The sequence below is a fragment of the Sardina pilchardus genome, chromosome 14 (genome assembly GCF_963854185.1).
Source record: "Sardina pilchardus chromosome 14, fSarPil1.1, whole genome shotgun sequence".
NCBI classification, from domain to species: domain Eukaryota; kingdom Metazoa; phylum Chordata; class Actinopteri; order Clupeiformes; family Clupeidae; genus Sardina; species Sardina pilchardus.
Window position 1 is genome coordinate 10,696,300 of NC_085007.1, and position 17,404 is coordinate 10,713,703.

The 17,404-nt window shown below is 46.1% G+C and overlaps 1 protein-coding gene across 2 annotated transcripts in view; it reads right to left on the reverse strand.

Moving 5' to 3' along the window:
* The window catches only part of sppl3 (signal peptide peptidase 3), a 42,350-nt gene that overhangs the window by 6,192 nt on the left and 18,754 nt on the right, over positions 1 to 17,404 (reverse strand). For both annotated transcript variants that reach the window (XM_062553442.1, XM_062553441.1), the window contains exons 4-8: positions 11,996 to 12,115; positions 9,619 to 9,697; positions 5,073 to 5,185; positions 4,575 to 4,681; positions 1,108 to 1,480 (exon numbers count right to left, since the gene is read on the reverse strand). In XM_062553442.1, coding sequence (XP_062409426.1) covers positions 1,108 to 1,480; positions 4,575 to 4,681; positions 5,073 to 5,185; positions 9,619 to 9,697; positions 11,996 to 12,115 — 792 coding nt within the window. The remainder of the gene's footprint in view (positions 1 to 1,107; positions 1,481 to 4,574; positions 4,682 to 5,072; positions 5,186 to 9,618; positions 9,698 to 11,995; positions 12,116 to 17,404) is intronic.

Sequence of the window (17,404 nt, forward strand, 5' to 3'; positions counted from 1 at the left end):
ATACACAATGCGGCTTATATGCAAATAAATTACTGTAAACACCACCATGGCAGTGATACAGTGTTCAAGATGGTGAAGTGTGGGCGTATCTGGAATGTTGACAGAACTGCCGCAGGTTATTATTAGCAGGACCTGCCAGTCGAACAGGTCATATACATTTAGAAATATACAGGGTTCAGTTGGGTTCGTATACAGCCGAATGTAATTTTTTTTTGGAAAAATTACCAAAACATTTTGGTAAAATCTTTACTGACAAAAAAACCTGAATTTCGATGACCTACTATACGGCACAACATATTGACCAAAGATTTCAGAGCAAATTGCGTAGTGTTTAAGAAACCTTTACTTTTTTAGAGCGGGAGATGACCAAATGGGGAATGAATAAACAAAGTTGAGCTAACCACATCTACTGCTTTTCCCTAATTTCCTAATATTCCAGAACTTTGTTAGCCTGGGTGTTCCCATCCTGCCTTGCGCGGTGATTTTAATCACACAGCTAAGGCAGTCTGGAAACGAACACCCACATTTTCGCCTGATGTTGGCGACCAATTTTTCAAATACGAGAAAATGAACGTCTGGTTGCCAGACCACGTCTCATTTGAGAAGTGGTAGGCGCTAGCCAGGCTATTTTATAACAATAAAATTCCCAGACTTTCCATGTCTGGAATAAACTTTACAAAATTCCATGACCCGTGGGAACCTGCATATATTATGCCTATCTATGCCTCGCTAATGTGCGGAAGCCCCATGTCCACCTCAGTAATGCACACTCACGATAACCTATATTAGAATATTGGACTTAATGATCAATTCCATTTTCTCTCAATGTCCACCTCACTACAGTAATTTCCCGCATATAAGCCGCATTGTGTATAAGCCGCAGGACAGCGTTTTGTGCAAGTTAAAAGAAACGAAACCATATTAACTGGCCCCCTGTATTAACCTCATAGCTGAGGAAATTTAGCAAAATCAACGTATAAGCTGCGGATAATAGTCTGGAAATGACGGTAATGCACACCCACGATAACCTCTGCATGTCCACCTGACTAATGCCCACCCGCCCTGTCCTGTCCAGCCCTGTCCTCCCCCCCCCCCCCCCCCACGTACCGATGAAGTATCCGATGAGCGTGCAGTGGAAGTAGGAGACGCGCTGCATGCGCCCGACGTTGGCCGTGCCCGGCGCCCCGGGGACGCCGCCGGCCGCCTCGCCGCTGGCCTGCTTCTTGTAGTTGTCGTAGCGCAGCACGAAGCAGAGGAGCAGGCCCGGCATGACGATGTCGCCGATGCCCAGCATGGAGAAGTGGCTGCCCGTGGAGCTGGGGAAGACCAGCTTGCCGGGCAGCGAGAGGCGCGGCACGTCGCGGCCCACGCCGGGGCCCAGGTGCAGCTTGCGCGAGAGCACGTCCAGCGGGTTGTCGGCCGGCTGCGTGGCCACCTTCACCATCACGTTGCTGTTGAAGATGTACGCCGAGAAGAAGACCTGGAGAGATGCGGGGAGGGGAGGAGAGAGATAGTCAGTTTTGAATTTGATTCACCAAAACATCTCAACTTAGTTTGGAAGTTTGTTGCTTTTGATGAGGAAAAAAGCATCAACAACTAAACAAACAACTGTAATCACAACCATAAACAGCATTGCTCATATCAAATATAATTTTTACATTTCCGTTTTGGAGAAAACACTCATTTATGCGGGCCCTTCTTATACAGAACAGAATATAAATTTAAAAAGGTCGAGAGGACAACCTGTGTGTCAGAGGGATGAGGATGGAAGGGAGGACATTCAGTGCACTTCTCGGAAACTAAATATTTTAACATCAATTTGGGGAAAAACATCCAAGACTGCGGATGTTCTAAAACATCTTTGATAGGAGCTCCCCTCAAGAGAACTCATGGTGTTGACATGGATCGAGTGTTGGGGGGGTTAGCATGAAAGAGAGACGCTGCACTTGAAAAATATTTACAGTTGTGCTTCAAAACAAGAAACAAATCCTGGGCAACTGCATGGGCTCCTGAAATAGAAACGTGACACAGATCGACTGCTCCAATCAAAAGTCTACTTCTGTATTTCTGCAAACCATCTTCCTTTGCTCTTCTGCAACACGTGAGTTGCATACTTTGATCTCACAGATGTGTTTGTTTTTTCCCTTTGTTTGCCCTTTCCTGTGTGTGTGCGCGTGCATGTGCATGTGTGTGTGTGAAGGTGTGAATACATCCTTTCACTTCCGCTTCTCTCTGCTCTGTGTGTGTGTGCCCTGTCAAATCAGACTGCCGGTGCGGCGCACACTTTCTGACTGAACGCCAAGCGCTTGAGTGTTAGATAAGGCCCTGTGCGCTACTGTAGCTGTGCGCGAGACGGGACAAAAGAGGCACTCCGCCCTACGTCAACACAGTCATTTAGTCACAGGGCGTGGTGGCGGTGGTGGTGGTGGTAGTGGTGGTGATGGTGTTGCAGTTGCAGCTACCACAGCTGCTCTCTACAGACCACAACCACTACTAGGGCAAAGCTGCGCATCAATTTGTGCAGGGAGGCATTAAAAACATGTTAGTGAGCAAAAATGGGTTGCCTCTCATAATAATGATGCAATTGCCAAAAGAGCTGATTTAAAAAAGAACGTTTCATCCAGATGAGAGACTGAAGGTGGCTGTGTAGAGATGTAGAGAGGTTTGTCAAAGACGACATTTCTATGAAAAATTTGGTGAAATTGTATGAAAGCGCAAAGGTAAAATGTTGGTTATCTAGTGTGCTGCCTGACTCATCTCCTAAGATTGTCCTTTACTATGAGGCCATCTCTTGACTATGAGGCCCCAAACAAACTCTGGGCCTCTTGTGTCCACAGGAGCATCGGCCAGGATCAGACTGGCCATCAAGTGGCCTTCCCAGACAAGCGCCGGATAATCGGAGTCAGACAATGGCACTTTACAACTTTATAGAGATACTAAAAGTACCTACCCCGCCGGGAGGATTGTGGGTAACCGTGGCCAGCAAAGTGCTCATTATGATCTATGGAAACATATTTCCTCGTTGATTGTAAACTACACTTCCTCCTCCATCACTCCACTGCTCCTAGAGACCCATAATAATAATAATCGGGCCACGCCTCCCCATTGCACTTAATCTGCAGCTGTTTCCCAGACACACAGACACACCTCTAGTTTGTGGGGAAAACAGTGTGCGGTCACGGCGAGAGTGAACTCGAGCTTAAGCCCAATAATCTGCCCGCTCGCATCATCGTCAGGAACACCAGGAAGCCGGGAGGGCGGCTACCCAGGAGTGTTTAGTCTACTGGCCCAGCGGCTACACACACACACAGCACCCTCCACAACTCTGGAAACGAGAGCTGCTGCAGCCTTGCCTTAGACAAATATGGAGGTCTGAAGAAAACTTTGCCGCCGAGTTTCTGCAGCATCTCCGTCACACACACAAACACACAGGCTAATGTGAAGAAAAAACCAGCTCAGTTTAAAAGTAATAGACTAGTAAAACAGTATTTATCTATTTTTCCTGACACTGTATTTTAATGCAGCTTAAAATAAAATAAAAAATGATGTGACTATCGTCGTATGTCTGCGGATATTTAAAAGGTCATGGAGTCCTATTGTTTGCACAGGCACAAAAGGCTGCTTAAGCTACCATATAGAGGTCATTTGTCGAGGGCGTCTGCGGTCAACATGCAGATGTTAAGGGATTAAGGGCTTCCTGACCGCTAATCACAATATGACAATCCAAGTCGTGTCATAAGAGGAACAGAGTAGTCTTGTTTTCTTTCAGTCCTTTGTTTCCGTCTTAAGAAAAAACGTCTTTAACTTCCATTCCATTTCCACAAGAAACCCACTTGTATTGGGAGGGTCTTTTTTATGACTATTATTATTTTTTTAAATTTGTTTTAACACTTTTCCCACAAGTAAAAACACACACTGGGCAGTGTTTTCCCCGCTAACAACCACAACTTCCTTTGTGCTATGTGGGAGTGGACGCTGATCTCCTTCATGATTGGTTCTCAGATCATTTGCATGAGGATGTGTGCAGGTGGTGTGGTGGTGACCCCTCCGTGTGCGCGTGGGCAGTGAGTGCCTCTCATTCGTCTCTTATACATCCTCCCTTCCTTCCTCGGTGCTCGTCCTCACTGATCTACATAACAAAACGATGGGGCGGCAACAAAGGGATAGTCTATCCAGTGCTAGTTATAGATTAGTAGGGAACGAGCCTGGAGGACCGAGCATCGAGGATCGAGGAGAGATGTGAGAGGCACCCAGTGAGTGGGCAACAGGTGGATCCCCCAGAGGTCTGGGTAGCGGCAGAAGGGATTAAAGCGGAGAGGCGCAAACGTTCGATCATGTCCGCGTTCTGTCTTCGCAAAGGGGCGGGGGGCTAAATCCCCCTTTAAGCAGACCTGTTAACATTCGAACTGAACTGCTTGCCAATCTGACAGAGATCGATATGCCACTATGACGTCTTTGCGACATGCCTCTTTAAGCAGACAGGAACTGTTCGAATTTTTCTTCCATAGAGATGCATTATGTTGCTCTATCTTGTCAGTAATTAAGGATCGTTGGTATCGGCTGGCTTAGCTTACCCAGAACACATCATAGATGAGCAGGCCCGACAGGAGCAGGCACGACACCTTCAGACTGGGCAGCCGCACGAAGGCAATCATGGCCACACACAGACCCATGGCCAAGGCTGCGAAGGGGGAGAGAGAGAGGGAGAGGAAGAGGAAGAGTGAGAGGGAGGGGGAGAGAGGGAGAGAGAGAGAGTGAGAGAGAGAGGGAGAGAGGGAGGAAGAGAGCGGGAAAAGAGAGAGAGAGAGACATACACACTCCCATTAGAAAGCACAATACACATCTATACTCAGAGATGAGACACTTCCTAACTCCACGTAATAGCACTTCGAAATGACTCCTATAGACACACAAACACACATACACGCACACACACATGTGTACCAATCTTTCCCACTCATTCTCTCGACTGACTAAAAAAGGGAATATCCTGGGACACAGAGGGAGTAAGCAGTTATGGACACAAACGCAAGCACACACACACACACACACACACACACACGGTGACGCACCATCCATAAGAAGCCAGTGTCCCGTCAGCACCCATATGAGCACGAGCAGGACTGAGAGGGAGAAGGAGAGAAGTTCGGCCAGGGTGAAACGACCGCAGCAGCCAAACGAGATCCTGAGGAGAGAAAGAACACACACACACACACACACACACACACACACATTAATACAGCACAATGAACAACACCTTCCAGTTCAACTCAGAGTTCCTGAGGTCCAACTCTCCCGCCTTCCTTCCTTCCTTAGCCGACGTTTGGGAATCATTTTCCACTCACTATTCTGCCCACGTCATCCCTGGCTTACGAAACTGGTACCTATCAAAAGATATGATATAAGCCCTAACACCCAGACACACATCCAGTCACTGTTCTGCGGACTTGTTGTACGCCGTATTTGGCATTAAACCAAAAACCAAACGCTACTTCTTTTACTGCGTGAGAAGGCTTTCTGTGTGTGAAAGCGAAAGCGGACTGTTCTCGTTATGAAAACAGAAGAGGTTTTTATTTCCTCCCCCAGAAATCATTTGGATGACATGGTTAGTGGCTTTATTTCTGAGAGCATCTGACCCCGTCTACAGTTTCAAGCCTTTCATGGCTCTTTCAGTGGCGTGTGCAGATACAGCTCTCTTGAGGGGACTCGAAACAGTGACACACACACACACACACACACACACAATCCAAACAGAACCCACACACACACACAGACACACCAAACAGAACCTTCTCTCTCTCTCACACACACACACCATCCAAACAGAACCCACACACACACACAGACACACCAAACAGAACCTTCTCTCTCACACACACACACACCATCCAAACAAAACACTCTTTCACTCACACACATACTCCATCCAAAAAGAACACTATCTCTGAGACCGGACACACACACACACACACACACACACACACACACACACACACACACACACACACACACACACACACACACACACACACACAGACTCCATCGTTCACTTTTACTCCACCCTGGTAAAAGTAAGTGGGTCTGCATCAGTGCTGCAACTGCCCCGTGTCCAGAACAGGTACAGTAGGCCTCCACTGCCCTGAGAGCCCCACAGGCGAGAGGATCCTGCTGCATGTCACAGTGCATAATTACATTAACGTGCGGAGGCCTTATGTAATGACTAGAAATGAGTGGCTCAGCGCGCAAGAGGGGAATGAACCTCCTCCTCCTTCTCCTCCTCCACGGTTGAGGTCTGCCGACGTGATTTCACGACCCAGTGGCCAGTGTGCTGATGAAGCAAAGCACCAAAAAGCACAGCGAGAGAGAGAGAGAGCGAGAGAGAGAGAGAGAGAGAGAGAGCAAGAGAGAGAGAGAGAGAGAGAGAGAGAGAGAGAGAGAGAGAGAGAGATGTGTGTGTGTGTGTGAGTATGTGCTTGCATGTTTGTGTGTGGGTTATCCTCAAAGTTGCACCTCCGGTGCAAATGGACTTTGATAGAGGAGACAGTTAAAGGCCAGAGATGACTCCTCATTGCATTAGCAGGGATGGACACTTCAGTGTTTTGGTCGTTTTCTCGGCCACCTAAAGAGCGAGTCGGCAAGCAGGAGCGGGGAGCGGACGGGATCTGCTCCGCTAAGAGATCGAATCGAATCTCCTCTCTCTCTCCTGGGTACGTCAATTTCCCCATCCAAACACAAACACACCCGCAAACAGACCACCATTCTAATGTTTTCAACACATTTCGCGATAAACTCTTGTCTCGTTCCCGGCATCTCTCCCGGGCAACTGATGTTGTTGAGCGGACTGCGCTGAAGAGCTGTACTTAAGACTTAAGTGTGTCTAAACGGCATTAAGAATAAGCACTGTCTGTGGAGTGTGTCATCCTTCAGTTAACCCTTCTATTGTGTTAGAAAGCTGTTTACACCTGTGGTGTTAGCGGGTCCATTTGGACCCATGATTTTAAAATGCTTGCAAATGCTTAAAATCACCAGTTTTCTTAAAATTTTGTTTTTCAGCTAATTGCTGGCTTAGTATGTATTCATATAAATGGAATCAGTGTGTAAATATTTTTTAGTTGGCTCCACAGACACATTATTTTAAAATATACCGCTCGTTTTTGATTGCAAAAACTGTTTAAATTCACTAAATATATTTATTTTTCTTATAGAATGAGTAATAATAAACTGAAAATGTGTTATAAACTAATATTAGAGTACACCTACCAAAAAAAAATATATATATATATATTATTATTTAAAATTATTAACAATAGTGACATCTTTGGTGTTTCGGGTCAAAACGGACCCGCATAGATAAATGGTAGGATAAAGAAAGCAAGTATTTTTTTTTTCATAAAACCAACTTTTATTTAACCATACCAATTACCTCTATCCCATAAGCTGGCCGTAGCTTCATTACAGGATCTGTATACCCCCGCAAGAAGCAACAGTCCCATGTAGGCATCGAGCTGTGTTTCTCTGTCCAGCTCTCACCAAACACTCTTCTCTCTTCCATGTTGGTCATCTCAAGTAGGATATTCTGAATAGGTCGTGTAAAGAACAGTTCAAATGCTGACTTGATGTCTTGGGCGTGTGACACAGCGTATCTAGTAGGCCCTGGAGTCATTCTGAGGATGTTCTCTGTCGGTGCCCTGGATTGGGTTTGAAGAGGGCTTGATAACCATGAAATGTCACCTTTTCTTGACTTGAAAACCTCTCTTTGATCATCTGTGACATCTGGGTCCTCCTCATCAGATGTTTGGTCTTGTTCAGGGTCATACTGATCGTCATCCTCATCCTCAGACACATCCTCCTCAGCTTCACTTTGCCCTCTATCCTCAGGATCACCATCATTACCAAAGATATGATCCAGCGCCTCATAAACAGTTTACCTTTTGCTCATGTTGACTGATACTCCTACAGAATTCAACTGATAATATCCCACCCAAACCCTCTTTATATGAGCGAATGTTCATAAACAATGTATGCTGCAAGAAAGTTTGAGTTCACGTGGGGGGTGGTGTGTGTGTGCACCTGTATGCGTGTGTTTCTGTGGGTCTCTGTCTGTGCATGTGAAAGAGGCCTGTGTGTGTGTGTGTGTGTGTGTGTGTGTGTGTGAATGTGTGTGTGTGTGTGTGTGTGTGTGTGTGTGTGTGTGTGTGTATGGGTGTGTGTGTGCGTGCACGTGTGTGCGCGCGCGTGTGTATGTGTGTGCGCGCGCGTGTGTGTGCGTGTGTGTGTGTGCGCGCGTGTGTGTGTGTGTGCGTGCGTGTGTGTGTGCGTGTGCGCATGTGTGTGTCTGTGCATGCGTGTGCGCGCGTGTGTGTGTGTGTGCATGCGTGTGTGTGTGGGTGTGCGTGTGTGTGTGTACGTGTGTGTGCGTGCACCTGTGTGCGCGCGCGTGTGTGTGTGTATGTGTGTGCGCGTGTGTGTGTGCGTGTGCATGTGTGTGTGTGTGCGTGTGTGTGTGTGCGTGCGTGTGTGTGTGTGCGTGTGTGTGTGCGTGTGTGTGTGTGCGTGCGTGTACGCGTGTGTGTGTCTGTGCATGCGTGTGAGTGCGTGCGTGTGTGTGTGTGTGTGTGTGTGTGTATGTGTGTGTGTGTGTGTGTGTGTGTGTGTGTGTGTGTGTGTGTGTGTGTGTGCGCGTGTGTGTGCGTGCGTGTGTGTGTGTGTGTGTGTGTTGGTGATGTGAGCCATAATTGATCCTCAGAGCAACCCATAGCTTTGAAGTGATGCATACAACAGCCAGTATTCTCTGCCGGGTAATTTTGGACCCGTAACACCACAGATGTAACTTTTTTTTTTTGAGACCTTTAGAATTTACTAAAATTGTGAAAATTAATTTTGCTGCATTTAAATAGGTGTGTCTGAGGATTAGATGAAGCCTCATTCCAGGACAAAAAAGAAAAGTGTACTTTTTACACAGTTAAACTTGAAAACGGGTCAATTTTGACCCTAACACAATAGAAGGGTTATGACATGGGGTTTACAGATAAACGGCGGGCGAAAAAAAACAACGGTGCTGAATGAGCTTCTTTATGGGCTCGTGTATGACTCAAGCGGTCGTGGGAGTGGAGTCCGTCGAGGAGAAGAGAAAAGAACTCTCACTGTTGGAACCGCAGCCCAGGTGAAGGCGGGATGGTTTCTGGGTATGCATGCCTACAATGCACACCTACACAATACGTCTGAAAGCTAGGCCCTAACCGCAGTACCATACACACCCATATGGCACAGACCTGTACACACATATTTGTGAGTAAGGAAAGTAAGCACATTTTTTGTTAAATGCCAAGTCAGTATCAGTTGTTATTTCATGGGGAAAAAGTATTCTAAAAACTATATAACTTTAAATACTTGATATAAAATCACAATTCATAACTGCATAACATTACACACATTTATAAACACACACACTTCAAAAAACATGCGGACACCAAGGCACTCGTTCTAAGGAATTAAATCCCCTTTAATAGATATGCTCGTCCATATAGAACTTGTTAAAAACAAATGTCAACGTGTTTTGGCCACCATCTACTGTAGGCCTTCATGAGGGCAAGAGTGAACAAGAGAACACACACTTACTTGTTTTGTGGAGAGCAAGGTCGGGTTAGGTACTGGCACATTGGCAACAGGAGAAATGCAAACGCAATGGTGGCTAACACTGCAAAGAGAAGCAAAAGGGAAAAGGCGCCATTAGCAACAAACAGAGCGTTAAACACACACACAAATACACACACACACAAATACATAGACTTCTCACACATAAACACACACGCACACCAGCCAAGACAAACATTCAAAGATTACAAACGCATATATGGACGGACAAGTGTACAGAGAGAGAGAGAGAGAGAATGAACAAAAGAAGTGAAAGACTACACACACACACAGGTAGAGTGTAGAGTAAGGCTTCTCCCAGCCATAGTCAGGTTTTGGGCAGTACTGCGAGCTGGACTTGGGCTCACATTACCTCGCAGTACCCCAGGAGGCCACTTGTGGATGAAAAGTGAGGACGCCTGCGTGTTGGAGCGCCTGAATATTGCATGCGATCCTGAATCGTTGGTCTGTTTGCTCATTTCTGGGTACTGCACAACAACTTAACCCCCCTCTCAGGGCAGACACACACACACACACACACACACACACACACACACACACACACAGCTGCCCTGCAGTCAGTCACAACAAGTCCACTTCACTGTCCCCTTTATGCAGTCTCATGGAAAAGAAGAAGAAGAAAAAAAAAGAAACACACACAACTAAAACCAAACAAAAGCGGGGTAACAACCATCGTGTCTGGAGCGTGCTGTGGTTCCTTACACATAGATAAAGAACCCGCTCACCTAAAGAGGCTTCCCACGGACGTTTCAGACCCAGGACAAGGATCTAAAGCAAAGCAAAATCCTTCTTCCACAAACGTTTCAGCATTCAGCCAAGAGCAGCGTTGAATGTCTCATTAGTTCTGCTACGCAGGGTGTATTTGTTCATTAGTGTTCAGAGCTTTTTTTCTCTCTTTTTTTTAAACTTTTTTTCTTTCTTTCTTTCTAGGAAGAGGACAGAGGAAGAGTGGCATCTAAAGGAAAACAGTCGTAAAGTGGGCACTGGGGCGGGCACACCCATCTGGGGAGTTGGGTGGGAGCGCCACTCAATGCCAGGGCCTCAGTGCCACTCTAATGGGGCTGTCCTTCAGAGCCACAGACGAAGGCTACTGCGGAGATGAGGTGGGCAAAAACAGCACCACACACACCATAATAAGACGTTTGTGCTCATCACTGCCTCAAGAGACAATGGGCTCAGAGCACCCCAGGCCTAGCCTGGAGAGACCACACGCTCTGACTTTGCAGAGAGTCTGTCTGGCCTAGATCCATTGGCCAACATGCATTTCCTGCCTGTCTCAAGTCTGAAATCATTGGAGTTCAATCACTAACGTTTTGGTAATGACATATGTCAACCGGAGTAAACGAGGGTGGATCAAGCTATTCCAGACGGAGAGCTATATAGTATAGGGAAAAGAAATTGAGCGGAAGTACATAGACAGGCGGAGCCAGGCAACCCAAGGCCTACGCTGGCCTAAAGAAGATGGAAGATATTCTGAGGAGAATGTGTGAGAGAACATAAGAGAGTGTGACTAATTGTATGGGTGTGTTGGTGTCAGAGAGTATATAAAGGTCTGTGAGTATGTGTGTGCCTGTGTGTTTATGAGCATGTGTGTGATGGGGCTGTGTGTGTGTGAGTGTGTGAGAAAATGTGAGTCTTATGTGCATGAAGGTGTATAAGAGTGTTAAAACTGTGTGTTTGTGGGTGTGCGAGTGTGAATGCATAAAAGAGTGTGAGTTCCTGACAGGCAGACACACACACAGCACCATCATTTCCACTAAGTGCCAGCAGAGGGCACCACTCAGGAGGGGGTGGGTGGGAGGGGGGTGCAGCGTCTCTGTTCCAGGACCAGCAGCAGTGTGCGCTTCCCGATCCAAACTCCACTACAGCCACGTAAACATCAGGCCTGATCCATCATCAGCAGCACTAATCGCCCGGGCTTTTGTCTTTATTGGGGGATTATGGGGAAGCGGAGCCCCCCCCCCCGCCCCCCTCAAAGCCCCCCTCCCCATCTTAAGAGGGCTGATCAGGGAGGTCGCGACCTTTAGAAGAGCATAATGTACTGGAGCACGAGAGAAGACCTGACGCACGGCCCCACACGGAAGTTCGGTTCAAGGGGATGTGATTCAAGTGGTTTGTTTTGACAGAAAAGAACAGTGTGTTAGTAGTGGTGTGTGTGTGTATATGTGTATATGTGTGTGTGTGTGTGTGTGTGTGTGTGTGTGTGTGTGTGTGTGTGACTAGTCCTCGGAACTGACGTGGATTCAGATATGAGCACACCTGTTGTGGTGTATGATCAGGGTTCACCTGTTGTGGTGTGTGTGTGTGTGTGTGTGTGTGCTGGTGCTGTGGTTTGACATACCTGCAGTGCAGATGGTGAAGACCACCTGGACCGAGTCGAAGAAAAAGAACATGACGAGCAGGGAGACCGACGCCCCGATGGGCAGGAACAGTGCCTGTGTGGAGTCTATGGTCTGAATACCTGGAGGAGATCACGGACACACACACACACACACACACAGAGACACAGGCGAGACAGACAAACAGGTACACACACACAAGCACACAGAGACAGACAGACAGGCACACAAACACACATACAAAACAAGAGGGGGAAAAGAGAGAGAAATTAACCATTTAAAGGGGTGTTCTTTTTCACAGATGACCGCATGAAGGGGCTTTTCCTGGGAATTTACACCGTGAGCAAGACATCTCCAACATGACACAACAACATGTTTATCCGTGTGTGTCTATGCTCTAAACAGCTTAGTGAAGCATAAACAAATACATTTTCCTGTAGATTTACCGGCTGTAATACGCGTGTTAAGCGCTGCTGGTGTAAATTGAGGTTCTGATTCTACTGGAACTCTTGACAACGCTGACAATAGACGGTCGTCAGACGGGGGACTGACGTCTCTGGTGCAAATTCCCAGGGACAGTTTCGCTGACAGCCCTGACATACGGCAGCCGCGAAGGCTGAAGTTACTCCCCAAGAAGGGGGACAATGTCACCTGGATCGGATTCCACGGACTATCTATACTTCACGGAGGCTGTTCCTATGGTAACGGTGTCTAAACAAGAGTTCTCATGTCAGAGTGCAGCAAGTGAAGGCCACATGGCCTCCTACACAGGGGTTGTTGCTATGGATTATGAGGCCATTTCATAGCGTTTCCAAGCCTATAGAGGCACACTGGGACTTAATGAAACCGGTGATAGAAGCCTATGAGACTGAGTGTGTGTGAGTGTGTGAGAGAGAGCAAGAGTGTGTGTGTGTGTGTGTGTCTCTGTGTGTGTGTGTGTGTGTGTGTGTGTGTCTCTGTGTGTGTGTGTGTGTGTGTGTGTGTGTGTGTGTGTGTGTGTGTGTGTGCCTGCTGAAACCACAGAGAGGCCTACTTGGTCCCACTTTGTCCAGAGACGAGACTGCCTCAGGCTGTGTGTGTCTCACAGTCTCTCACTCCCTCTTTCTATGTGCGTGTGTGTGCGTGTGTGTGCGCGTGAGAAAGCCTGTAAGTATGTCTATCCTGGGAGAGACACACATAGAGCCGGCCCTTAGTCTATCCCCGTGATGTGAGTGGCGACAGGTCTTCCGGTCTAGACACACACCCTCAGAGAGTGTCTACTGTCTAATCACATCAAAACACTATCGGTCCCTATCTTTCACAAACACACAGACACACACACACACACACAGAGAGTTGGACACCAAGTTATTTGGTGGCACTTGTCTGATGTTTTGATGTTCCTAACAGGAGGTGCAGAAGATGACATTAGGCCTTAACTGTGTTACGCAGAGTCTGATAAGGGTTAGGGGCCTGCGAGGGGAAGGCTCTCAACACAATCTATGAAGCACTGACATGGCAGGCAAGGGGAGCAGCCTGAAAACCTATTGTGTGTGTGTGTGTGTGTGTGTGTGTGTGTGTGTGTGTGTGTGTGTGTGTCTGCAAATATATGTGCGTCAGAGTGTTGTTAAGCGTGAATGAGTGAGTGAGTGTGTGTGTGTACATATATGTGAGTGAGTGATGGAGTGTGTGTGTGTGTGTGTGTGTGTGTGTGTGTGTGTGTGTGTGTGTACGTGAGAAAAATGAAGTAAAAACAGGTCTTTGAAACCCTAATGCGGCGTGTCCAAAAGGGTGCCTTTGAGCCCTAAGCCTTCATCAGCCGGCGTGCTAGTGAGACACGCTGCATTAGACTCCAGCTTCACACGCTTCTCCCCACTGGCCAGTCATACCACATTAACTTGCACCCACGCACACACACACACTCTCTCTCTCACACACACACACACACACACACACACACACAACCAGAATAGTCTTCCAGAGCATCAATATTTCCACATACACACACACACACACACACACACACACACACACACACACTCAACCACAACAGTCTTCCAGCAGATCAATATTTATACACACACGTAAATAAATAAACAAACCTAAATTCTCCTCACTACCCCTACTGCAAATCAAATTCATCTAAATCTACTTTCCAAATTCATTTGGGATGAAATTATGAGCATTTCTGAAATAACTCTGGTGACGGAAGTTTTTCTGCACAAAACTGACTCATTGTCAATAAAGACCCAGACAAGCAACAACAAAATAAGTGACTAATGTATGTATCCATTCAAGTGTTGAGCACATTGGCTTGGAATGGCTTCACTTGAAGCAACACATCACCCTTCTACCTTGAAAAAGTAAAACAGCATCTGATTAATTTGAAATTAAGACATAAATAAAGAAGATAAAGAAAACCGCTTTGCCCATGGTCACAAAGAGAACCTGCATGAGCACATGAGAACCAACCTCTTCACATGAACCCTCTCTGGCTAAACTACCCAGTCCGTAGTTCAACAAGACCATCGTGGTCCTAGAATTACAAAACTCCAGTGAGATGTGTACTGTGAGCGCAGCTTTAAGGTGTGTGTATGAGTGTGGCACGCACTCTGCTTTAGATTATCTAGATCCCATTATTCCCAATACAACACCCGTACACACACACCAGCGCCGAACTCTGCCGCCCGCTACCTCCGTGAAGATTACGATGTGTGTCTATTTTTGTCGCCGCCACTCAAGAAATCCCATTGTGGCGGAATTAACCAACTTCTGCAGTCTGAAGATTTAGTGCAAGTGTGCGGGGCCAAGCGGTGTTTCTACTGGGGATGTGTCGCCGCTGCCATGTCGGTGCCCCTATAAATCTCATCAGTAGTTAAGGCCTTACTTAGAACGAATCTTACACGGTAACGTTATTACAGTTTAGCAATGCTGGATGTTGAAACTTTTTTGCCTTCAGTGGAATTTGCTATATTTTTCCATAAAATTCCCTATTTTGACCATTTAAATCAAGAGGGCATGCTATCGGGCTGAATACCGTTTCCGTCTATATTCTGCACTAGAGACCGACCAATATGGTATTTTCATTATTATTTATTTATTCATTTATTTATTTATTTTTACATCATACCAGTCCTCAGTGTCTTGCCCAACTTTCTCTATGGGGTTGTGGAATGGTCAGTTTACAAATATAATCATTATTCTTTTAAGTAGGCTATATTTTTGGCCTTATACTTTCTGCCTTCTACTGATAGAGGACCATGAAGAACAACAGGAAGCAAGTGGGGGGGGGGGAGGGGGGGGAAGAGAGAGAGAGAGGGAGAGGGAGAGGGAAGGAGAGAGAGAGAGAGAGAGATCGGGAAACGACCTCGGGGGTTGAACTCGAACACCCGGGCCCTTGGGCTCCTGGACCCAAGATGGTACGGGCACCTGGACCCAAGATGGTACGGGCACCTGGACCCAAGATGGTATGGGCGCGGTAGCCAGTTGTGCCCCAGCGACGACCCCCAAGACTGCAGTTATTAAAGGTTCATTCCTGCCTGGGCCTCACAGTTATCACTTCTGTTGCTATTGCTAAAATGCTAAAATATGGCTTGAACCCAAGAGCAGAGCCACAACTCAGTCTTGAACCTGATTCATTCGGTTCATTTTAACATTTTAAAGTCATGTTTAAAGATCATTTGGCACATCCATGCACTTGTTTTAACTGACAGTATGTCATGATATTGTATACATCTCATCACTCGACATCATTGTAAATGAGGGCTGAGCCCTCAGTGGAATTCAAATTAATCAAATCAAACTGCAATGCTGTCAACTAATCATGCCCTTTCCCTTACCAATCATGTATTTGGAGGAGGTGGGACAAGATTCATTGCCTCCAAGGAGCGGAAGTTTACGCAATTTCTACCTACACACACCTATGACTCATTAGAATGGAATGCAATCATGACGTCGGAGCATTTCAAATTATTCTTCATTATAATTTCTTGTCTTTCAGGATAAGTGGGTGCTCTCCGCACAAATTGGACTTTCTACTGTCAGCAATTCAAGTTCATTCTTTTCACGAGATGCAAATGACGCTATATAGACACTCTAGACTTTACTGAGCACTGGCATCTCCGCATGTCCTCGTTCCACAAGGCCCTCTTGCTCAAAACCCCCATTACCCACCCACACACACACACACACACACACACACACACACATACCATTACCCAAGGGTTACTAAGAGTATTCGTAAAGTACAAAAGGAACTTGGAGACTTAGCTGCTAAGGAGAAAATGGAATAAATCCAGAAATGCCAATGATCTCACAAGGCGACAAGTCTTTGATACCTGCTATCTCATCCACAGCTACACTTGCTAAAAAAGGCTTTCTACCCGAGGAAAGTTGAGAATGCCACAGACAACCTTTTTTTGAACTCAAGTCTCTTCTCAATCTTCTGTCGCAATCAACTACTTCATTGTCCGCAGATGACTTTACAAAACATTTGCATGGGAAAAAGTTGCACAGATGAGCGCCCAGTTCAACAAGACCATAAAAAAAAGGCACTGCCTTATGTAAACAAGGTTTTATTACTGGTATTATCATGGGATTCTTTCTCTTTCGTCTGTATGAGGAAGAGGTCTCTACACTTCTTCAGCGAAGTCATCCAACAACAAGCCTAGTGGATGTCATGCCATCCTCTCTTCTGCAGTTACTTTCCCTTTCAAACAAGGAAGAGTTACACCTTTGCTTGAGAAAAGTACCCTCAATTCAGCTGATGTGAAGAACTATAGACTCATCTCCCTTCTACCCCTCCTTGTCGAAGACTCTTTTGAAAGTGGTGTTCGAGCAAGTGTCTGATTTCCTATCTCAAAACAATCTACTAGACTCTAAACAGTCTGGTTTCAAGAGCGGTAATTCTACCAAGACTTCTCTTATTTTATTTAGGCCGTATCAATTTGCTAAGAACTGTTAAGTGCAACATTTATTTATGTCACTGTGAGTCACTTTAGACAAAAGCATCAGCTGAGAACTGTAAACGCAAACATAAAACTACAGGCTACTTCAATACCCTACTAATGATTACTATAGGTTAATATATATCCTACATACTTATAATTAAGATAATGTGTACATATGATAATATGTACAAAAGCCTCAGAAATGAATCTTTAAATCTGATGCCATCTGTGCAGTTCATGCTTGCATTAACATAGACCTTACAAAGATAATACATGGGACCAATTTTGAGCAATGTTGCTGGGCAACCACATAACTAGTCTAACCATTTTTCCCACCCCCTTATACACATCTGTAACACCAAATCTGACTGGCGGCCAAGTTGAAGCCTGTATTCTGAGAGGATGCTAATGAGAATTAGTCTATATCTGATCCCCACAAAAATGTTGCCCCATTTTGGTGGGAAGGAAGTAGAACCACATTAC